Raw genomic sequence first — 10102 nt, 5'->3', positions numbered from 1 at the left:
AAATTCAAGCTGTTTCATTTCCTATTTAATCTTGTAAATTTCCTTCCCTTACAATACTCAGGTTGGAAGGGTGCCAGATTAGACCAGGAACAAATTTTCACCAACTTCACTTCAGTGCTTTATTTTTAGATTATATTAAAAAGCTCATTAGGCTCCCTGAGGGAAAAGAGTGTTAACCACTAAGAGAGGTAGGGGAAAATAAGGGAAAGAGACGCGGAATTGTTAACAAGAGAAGCGCTCTTCAAACAGTTGGTCCGAGGCTGCTGTGAAAGCTCAAAGCAGCTTATTTCCAAGACCAGGTAAACGACATGGGCTCAGGAGCTTGGTCTTGTACCCCGAGGCTAGGAGGGACTCGTCAGGCTTCTCCAAGTGGCATCTGTCTGCACAGTGGCTTCCAGATGGGACTGTAGGGGAGGTGTGGTGGGAGGGAAGGCAGAGAAACCCTTGCCAACCCAGAGCCACATGCTCTATGCTTCTGCACCACATAAAACGTGCTTCAAAGAACTTCCCGTGTACGGAATGAGAAATGGGGGGCGCGCGCCAGGCCGGTGCAAGAGTGAATGGAGTGGTAAACGAAACATAGAATTTATTAATGTATTTACATAATTTATAATCTGTAAGCAGTGGTCTCATAAATATATGACTACAACTTTACATGTGCTAAGCAAGCTGCAGATAACTGTTTCCCCCACCAAGACAGCTTGGTTAAATAAAAAACAGACAGCATTTACTCCACTTTCTGGGCTTCCTCTCTTCTTTTGGAAAACATGGCTAGTCAGTTTAAACTGAATCTGCAATTCAACATGTTCCAGGCAGCCTCTCTACCACCACCATCTCGATCATCAGAGCTTACCTAAAAAGGTGCCAGTGACGTGCCTGGGGACACGCATGCGACAGGGTCCTGGGTTGCTGCGCCCAATGGAAAGTGCGTCAGAGACGGCAGGCGTGGGTGCTTCTCCATCAGCCCCAGAAACAACCCACGTCAACTTCAGACGATCCTAACTGCCATCTCTCCACGGTGGTAAGTGCACACATTCTAAATGCTACCATTCCCTCTAACAGTGGCAATGGGAAACCAAGGGAAGGAATGTCTCCACAAGGCTGTTTTTTTTTTCCTCAAGAACCACGAAAGTGCTAATTTTCCCTTTACAAATGTGACATAGAATCTTGACTACAAAGCTACTCAATGATCTCATCCTACCATCCACACAACTGTACATTCCTTCTCAGCAAGATCAGGAGCCAACGATGCAGTCCCTGTGTACACAGAGATTCTTTACAGGACGGAAGTCCACAGACTGACGTATTATTGCTGCAGTCTCCAAAGAGGAGACGAAACCGGTCAATTCCTGTGAATCCTTGTTGCCCGAAGAAGATCCAAGACTGGCAGGTGACCCCCGGAGGCGGGGCCCAGCCCTCCCGAGACCTGTCAGGATCACCTACTTCATCGGGAAGCCCGGGGGGCCGAGGCCCGGTCAGCAGCAGCTCCGCTTTGGCTCCGAAGGCTGTCTGCGGAGTTTGAAGCCCTTTCCGCCAGAAGGTGGGCTAGCGTCAGTGGATGGAATTCTTCGACCTAAACCGAGAGGACAGGAGGGAGGGCAGTGAGCATTCACTTTCTCAGGCTTCATTCTCATACATGACCATTCTATACCTGCAGTTTGACAGGTCTCACTAAAATTAAGAAAAGGTAATAAACTTCTAACTTTGGGAGACGTTTAGATGCACAGACGAGCTGCAAAGGCAACATGCAGCACTGCTGGGTCCCTTCATCCAGCCTCCCCCGGCTTTGGGACTTCATGGGATGACCGTGGGACTTGGCAAAAATGAAGAACTCGACACTGGAACATCACTATTCACCCAACTCCAGACTTCCGGTTGCCATCAGTTTTCCCACTAATATCCTGTCATTTTTTTTTTGGTCCCAGGGTCCAAAGAAGAGTATCACCTGGCATTTAGTACACATTTTTTAAATGAAAAAGATATAACGTTAAAACTGCATCAGAACGTCCCTATCCTTCTGTCTGGTAGCAGAGGCCACCTTCCAGAGAGAGGTGTGCGCAGACGTGCACAGAACACACACGCACCCGTCCCTGTTCTTAAAACCCAGGCAAGAGCACAGACTGCTCTCACGTCATGCATCCTGGGCACTGCCCAAGCAGAGTTCGTCTACAGGTTCTGTGATGCTGCGTCTGTGGATGTCCTGCCATTGATCCCCAATTCACAGATAGTTAGCTTGTTTCCAGTATTCTGATGTCATTAACAACAATGCAAAGACTATCTTGGTGTAGGACAAATGGACCAGCTGGGAAGAGCTGGGTCATGCAGTTCCACTCATGGGTGTTCGTCTGATACAGACACTGTACTCCCAGGGTCTATCCAGCACAAATGCAGGAAGGACGTGCAATTTAAATTTTGACAGATGCTGCCAAATTGCTCTCTGAAGAGGCTGCAGCACTTTATTCTCCTACCAACAGTGCATGAGAATGAATGGGTTTCACTTTACTGTTCTGTGAAGCATAGTGTCAATTTCGAGAGAAGCCTTAAATCACCCAGTCACCCACCCTCCCTGATAACTTCAGGGCTGCTCCCGGTACCAGCAGCAGTTCTAACTCTGTCTAGCACCTTGGACGCTCACATTAGTCAGGAGCCAGAAGCCCATTATTACATGTTTGTTCAGGCAGCGATCTCCTCTCTCCCTTGAATGGGGCCCCAAGCTCTTGGAGGAAAGCAGCATGTCTCTAGCTTTATGTTTCCAGTGTCCATTCAGCACACCACCTGGTGCTGAGATACTTTGAAACCATGGGACGAACTGACACCCACATGTTTGGCAAACTGGGGGGTGGGGTGGGGGGGAGGGCAGTACATAGCATAGTGCCTACGAGGCGAGGAAGCACCCCTAGTAAGTCCTACAAGCACTTTCAAATGCCTGCATGCACTGTTATGACCACAACACAAATTTACTTATAAGTTCTACTGACTCTTGTCATCATTTATTTCTCAATAAATGGATGCTGAAAACACAGCTGGTATTACAGAGCCATCTCTGAAATACTTTTAGAAGAAAGCAGAGGAGAACACCTTTGTGACCTGGGAATAGGGAAGGATTTCTTAAGCAGGAGCTAACTGCAAGGGAAAGTAAGGACAAAGTGGATACATTAAGATTTAAAGCTCCAGTTCACGGAAGGAGTTGATCCAAAAATGAAAGTCAAGGTACGGAGTAGAGCTTTCCAACAGACATAATCAACAATGGACTCATAGCCAAAATAAACTATAAACATTAAGACAAAGGCAGATAAATCCAACAGGAAAACAGGCAAAACTACACAGAAGAGGCTATCTAAATATTATAAAAATGTAAACGAATGCCAGAAAGGTGCTTGACTTCATTCACTGTCCAAAGTGGCAGGTCACGATCCTGCCAGCCCAACATGGAGTGACTGGGGTTCTCAGATCCCACTGGTGTCTACGCTGCCGGGTGTGACCACCCTGAAGGCTGCTGGGCAGCAAACCTCTACCCAATGTGCGCATACCTGATGACTCGGCAAATCATCCCCTGGGTGTAAACAGACCCCAACAAAAACGTGCACACATCGTGCACGCTGGACACGAAGCAGAACGCTCACAGAGGTTCTACTTGTCACAGCTTGAAACTGGGGACAACCACCAGATGCCTATCCACGTGGCGGTAACTGCCCCGTGGAGGTGGCCCGCCCTGACACACACTCCACGGCAATGACAATGAGTCATGTGCTCATGGAGACTATCTACCAGATGTGATGTAGAGTCAAACACACCAGACACACATGAGCAAATCCAGTTTGTTTTAAAAAGCATAAAGTCTAAAAACAGGTAAAACAAGAAGAGCTGGTCATTAGGATGGGGGCTCCCTGTGGGAGGGGGAGGGGTGAGGTTCTTGTCAAGGCCTCAGGGTCTTGACATGGGTGCTGATCCAGGAGTCTACTCAGCCCGTGAACACCCCTGGAGCTTTATATTTCTGATGGGAGCACTCTGCAGCATGTATATTAGACTTCAATAAAAAGCCAGCAAACCCAGGCCCCATGCTAACTTGATCTTACAATGCCCAGTAAATAATAAACTCAATTTACATCTCTCTAAGTTTTTCTAATCTTTTGGAACATATTTTTTTTTATTCTTCACAGTTAAAATCATTATGTACAGGCTAATTTTTATATAGGAATTTTCACTGTTGGTAGGCTTCACTACCTTCCTATTCTTAATACTGCTATAGAACATTTTATAAAAACAGTGATAATTACAATACCACATACCTAGATATTTTAGCTTGAACTAAACTGTGAAAAATTCCCGACTACCTTTACACACTGCCTTTTAGGAACGCATCTGAGTAACTGCTATTTACAATCTAGGAAGACGATAAATATTGTTGCTTTTTAATGTTGGAAGGAAGGGGCTGGACTAGGGCTCACACACCAGGGTCCACCAGCTGTTCCAGGCAGCAGATGGGCCCAGCAGGCCTGCATGGTACTCTGAAAATATTTCAGTAAGTGGCCAGATTTAAAAAGTGTGACATGTTACATAAAATGCAGATCTCTGAACAAACTAAAAACATCAAAAATTAAAAATAAAACCAAAAGTAACCCCAGTAATGGGGTAGCCAGGTAGCCAGGGGCCTACCTGCCACTGTTGTCCACTTGCTGGAGCTGGGCCTGCCCTGGCCAGTTGTCAGGGTCACCAGGGCTTCCTGCAGCCCCCAGGTCCTGGTGTGCCCCTAGGTCTGCTTCCCTGGGGGCCGTCCCAGCCTGGCCCTGCTGGCCCTTCCTCTACATGCTGGCCAAGCGCCCTTCTACCTTCAGATCTCCCCAAAGGGTGGATCTCAGTGTGGCTTTCTCTTGTCCTTCTTGTGCTTGTTCAGTTAACACAAACCTCAGGGCTCTGCACATCTGCTCTGTCAGGGTCTGGCTCCAATAGTGCCTCCTCAGAGAAGCCTTCCCTGACCACCTGCACAAACTCTTTCCTTTCAGTCTATCTTATGTACTTTGTATTCCTGCTCATCATCAGAAAGGGTCTTGCTTCCCTGTGTGCTGTCTCTCCCCCAGTGGACCGCAGAGGCTGCCCCGTCACGCTTGCTGCTGTCTCCCCCGAGTCTGGAACAGGTCTCAGTGAACATTCTGATGAATTGGAATGAAATGAATGAACAGATACGCTCCACGGACGGTCCCAGAGGCACGCAGCAGACTCTCCCACTGAGTGTCATCCCTGTAACACTGCTGGAAAGGGAAAGAGGAGGGGAGGGGACAGCGTCTTAACCTCTCACTGGCAAGAGCCTCATATTAATTTCTGAGGACTTTCTTATGGGGGAATTACACACACATTCCATGTCCCTTTATTCATCTTATTCACACTCGATGACTTTGGATGACTAACTGAAACACATTTAAAGAGACAGAGGACAATGACAGCTTCCAGGACCCCAAGGCCTTGCACATGACTGATTCAGGAGCAACACTCCTCCTAGAAAGAAGGGCCAGTCATCAGGCAGCAGCTCTCCAGCAATTACAGCCCGATATGAAAACCCGCTGTCACTCTTCAATTCTCAAATCTCATTCCACTGAGAACACCACCAGTCTAGACTGCTCTGTGTAGGGAGGAAGGTCCCCCTGGCCAGATAAAGCTGTATTAAGTTGCTCCGCACAGAAGAAATGCATGAGGTACAGATACTCACTAATTTCTATAAAGAGTTCATTTATGTTTATCGCGTTCTTCGCACTTGTCTCTACAAAGACTGCATGGATGGAGTCGGCGTAGTCCTTGGCATCTCTCTCCATGACCTCTCTAGAAAACAATAAACTGTAGATCACAAACTCTATCTGTCACGAGCTTAATGTGATCCCCATCTACCCAGTAATTAACCAGATTTATGATGATCAGAATGGAACCTGGAACCACTAGCAATGCATCTAATGGAATGGTCAGAGAATCACCATGGTTTCTCCCCTCCCCCCTCCCCCACTAGAGCCCTTGCTTGGAGGATCATGGAAGTGGTCCAGAAAAACTGCCAATCAACGTGCTTTCCTTAAAATGTCCTTTCCCCATTCGAATACCCTGTGCCATGGGATCTGAGGCTACATCAATCTCAGATCATGTTCAAGTGTGCTGCAACTGACGTTTAAATAAATTACACACCTGTCTCGATACATAATCTAATGAGGTCCGAGTGTCTGAACTCTCAATTTTAGTTTGAAACTTCAGGACCCCAACCAAACAACAAAAAGGAAATTTTCAATGTCAGAGATAAAACAGAAGCTAGATTCTTCTACTGGATAGTGCTCTGTTAGAAGAACACACAATCAGCACTGGTATCGCCTGCACTAATAACTTACCTTACATCGATAAGATCACACTTATTTCCTGCAATGGCAACTACAATATTGGGTGGGCCGTGCTGCCGAAGCTCTTTTACCCAATTCTTTAATGTTGAAAATGTCTCCTGTAACACAAAGGAGGAAAGCAACTGGAGACTGAAGCGACCTAAACAGAGTTTTCAGAATAGTCTCAAGAAGATGGTATGTCAGGCCTTACTTCTTTCGTGATGTCATAAACAATTATAGCTGCAGCTGAGCCTCGGTAGTACATTGGCGCTAAGGCACGAAACTGCAGAGAAGAGGGAAAAATAAACAACAAAATCGGGAAAACTGGTTAAATATGTTTCTTACTAGACTTTGAAGCCCATTATTCCCACACAGAAGGTAATCTTTCTCTTAAGCCAAGAAAGATGACATGATGCTTTAAAGCAAATGAACCAGTAATTACCAAAGGCAAAAACTTCAAATCTAACACTGAAATGCCGCTCAGAAGGTACTTTAGAATACACTTTTATGGGAATTAAATACGTGCTATAAACAATTGTTTCAGTTGAAAAGGCTAATTGCACTCAATGTTATCATTTCCAAATTCATTTGTTCAGTAGTCCTTTAAACTTTCGCTCCCCAAACAAGGAGATAAAAATAATGCTGTAAATAGTTCTCCAGAGAAGTGCCTGCATTTGGGTGTCGTAAAGATAACCTGCAATCTAAATGCTGATTGTGCTACAGAAATGAGTATACATTTACATTCACGGCCTGGATGAGCTTGTAACTCGCTTTTTTGATATCGTCCACATACGTGGCAATTCCCCAAAGCGGTACATATCTCATTCCATTTACATGCATTTAACTCTGTGTACAGGGTTTCTTCCCACCAATCACCCTCCAGCTCTCCCCCTCCCCCCAACACAACAGGGAAGAGAAGGAAAGACAATCTAAATAGTGGGACTGATTTAGCGGGCCATTTGTTTTGATAGGGTGTCAGATGGAAAATGGGATGTGCCCACCCCAGTCAACCCTGGTTTCTGGGCATGTGTGTGTTGGTCAAGCCTCCTGCTCAGTGAATGTGAGGTCAGTGTATGAGACAAGACACTGACTTGGGCTTGACTGATCTCTGTTGTATCCCCTGACTTTGAAACCTGACCCGTACACGTGATGTGAGAAGTACTACGGGACTCCCCTCCTGCTCTCTGTTCTGTGGCTTCCCTTCAAAACACAGGTAGACACTGTTATCAGAAGTGAGTACCTAAGAACTGGTTAGGTGCAGGGTGATGTCAAAATAAATGCTAGCCTCAAACATCCATCCAGGTTCAGTTCAGTCGCTCAGTTGTGCCCGACTCTCTGCGAGCCCATGAACCACAGTACGCCAGGCCTCCCTGTCCATCACCAACTCCCAGAATCTACCCAAACCCATGTCCATCGAGTCGGTGATACCATACAGGTTAAGCGTTACTAGTCTCAGGGAGAAAGATCCCTGCCTCTGGGGTCAAAGTCAGAAAACTTCCAATAAAATGTTAAGTTTTAAAGAGAAAAAAAACTTGTAAGAAACTAAGGAAACCAGACGATTAGGTGGGAAAGACTCTGAATTGCCCTCCCTGGGATGACAGAGAAGCATACAGATGGCACAAGGCTATGGTACTAGCTTTCACTTTTGATGCATGATTCCAGCAACTTCCTTTACAAGGCTGTTGGATTTTGTGTGTGTGTGGTATTTAAATTTATAAAGTAAGATTCATTTAGAGAAGTGCAAAGATTTTAAGGCTGATAAAAGGTCTTAATTTTGATAAAATGACAAATGTGTATATATACATTCATCCTGTCCCATGCCAAGATAGGAAATGTCTTTATCAACACGAAAAGTTCCCCAATGCTACTCTTTTCAAGCCCCTTCTTTATTCTTGATGGTAACCCTTCTCTTCAAGTCTATTTATTGCTATACATATAAAAACTACAGTTTTCTCTTGCTTATGGTCTGCACAGAATATCCATTTCCATTCTCTTATTTTCACGTGATCTCTAGGTTTCTGTGTAAGGTAATCCCTTCTATAACCAGCATATTGTTTGATTTTGACTTTTGATCCAATCTGAAAACCTTTGCCTTTTAAGTGGAATATTTAGTTCCTTTACACTAATATCAGATCAGATCAGTCGCTCAGTCGTGTCCGACTCTTTGCGACCCCATGAATCACAGCACGCCAGGCCTCCCTGTCCATCACCAACTCCCGGAGTTCACTGAGACTCAAGTCCATCGAGTCAGTGAAGCCATCCAGCCATCTCATCCTCTGTTGTCCCCTTCTCCTCTTGCCCCCAATCCCTCCCAGCATCAGAGTCTTTTCCAATGAGTCAACTCTTCTCATGAGGTGGCCAAAGTACTGGAGTTTCAATTTTAGCACTTAACATACTTCCTGATATATTTGTTTTTTACTGATATTAAGACTACCATTTTGCTACTTGCTTTATATTTTGTTACATTAAAACAAAATAAAACCCTGTTCTTCCCTTCCTCCCTTCTTTTGCATTAACTGTTTTTTACTGTTTACTTTTAATGTATTAATTAGTCCATTGGTTTTTTAGTTATACCTCCCTGTATTACTCTTTTAGGTAGTTGCTCTCGTAACTACAATGTGTGTCTCTCATAGCTGACTTAAGAGTTTAAAATGCACCACCTTATGTGACAATCAGAACCATCCAAGATTTCTTATCCCACTGTCCTCTGTGCCGCTGTCAAATATTTTAAATCTATACGATAACACACATAATTCAGTATTATAATTTTTACATTAAATAGCCAATAATTTTTTTTTAATAAAAAGAAAAGTCCCCAGATTTTTATATTAACCATTCCAAGTGGTTCTTGTTCCTTCCTTGGATCTCAATTACTATCTGGCGTCATCCCCTCTAGCCTAAGAACCTTTCTGAGACCACTGCTGCTAAATCCTCTCTGCTCTTCTTCTTCTAAACATGTCAGGACTTTGACTTCATATCTGAAAGATAATGTGGTAAGTGGGTAATTCTGACTCTTTGAAACGGCTCCATTGTCTTCTGGCCTCCACTGACTGTGGAAGCTGCATGTGCCTATGGTATTATCTCTGGCTGCTTTCAAGATTTTCCTCTTTAACTTTGATTTTTAGCAATTTGACTATGATAGACTTAGACATAGATTTCTTGATATCTGTGAGTCTGCTAAACTTTTGGATTTGTGAGTTGAGATAATTCCACCAAAATATGGAAAAATTTCAGCCACTGTTTCTCGAAACATCTTTTCTTTCTGTCCCCCCACTTTTTTTTTCTTTTTAACAACTTCTGGGTCTCCAGTCACACATACGTTTGATCATTTGAATTTGTCCCTAGGTACCATGTTCCTATATTTCTACTCTCTGTTCTTCTGATTTGTTAATTTGTCACTTATCTGGTGGATTTTTCATTTTAGATCTAAAGGTTTTCAGTTTTAGCATTTTCATTTATCAGTTGCCATTTTGTGTGAGACTCCCCATCTGTAGTTACATATTTAAAATATCTGGTTTCCGTTATCTTCTCTGAAGTGTTAAAATACTGGCTTATCACCCTTAGATGGTTTTACACGTGGTTAGGGTGAGTCTATGTGGGTCTCTACTGCTAAGACATGGCCCTTTGGCAGTTTCTGGGGGATCCTAAGGTATTGATTAAGCCTTACGTAACAGGCAGGACTGGACTCTAAACCCTGCTTATTCTCACGAGCAGCAGCAGGACCTCAGCTCAGTCCCATCGCCTCTCCAGCT

At 44.4% G+C, this 10102-nt stretch overlaps 1 protein-coding gene across 1 annotated transcript in view; it reads right to left on the bottom strand.

Annotated features, from left to right (window-relative positions):
- Positions 1–569: 569 nt before the first annotated feature.
- The window catches only part of RAB22A (RAB22A, member RAS oncogene family), a 47343-nt gene continuing 37810 nt past the window's right edge, over positions 570–10102 (bottom strand). Inside the window, exons 4-7 of the mRNA XM_006049029.4 lie at positions 6562–6633; positions 6363–6469; positions 5705–5814; positions 570–1573 (exon numbers count right to left, since the gene is read on the bottom strand). Of these exons, the coding sequence (XP_006049091.1) occupies positions 1476–1573; positions 5705–5814; positions 6363–6469; positions 6562–6633 (387 nt within the window). The 3' untranslated portion in view covers positions 570–1475. The remainder of the gene's footprint in view (positions 1574–5704; positions 5815–6362; positions 6470–6561; positions 6634–10102) is intronic.

This window comes from Bubalus bubalis, chromosome 14, assembly GCF_019923935.1.
Source record: "Bubalus bubalis isolate 160015118507 breed Murrah chromosome 14, NDDB_SH_1, whole genome shotgun sequence".
Taxonomy (NCBI): Eukaryota; Metazoa; Chordata; class Mammalia; order Artiodactyla; family Bovidae; genus Bubalus; species Bubalus bubalis.
The sequence above is the reverse complement of the archived record's forward strand: the minus strand, read 5'-3'. Positions and strand labels throughout refer to the sequence as shown.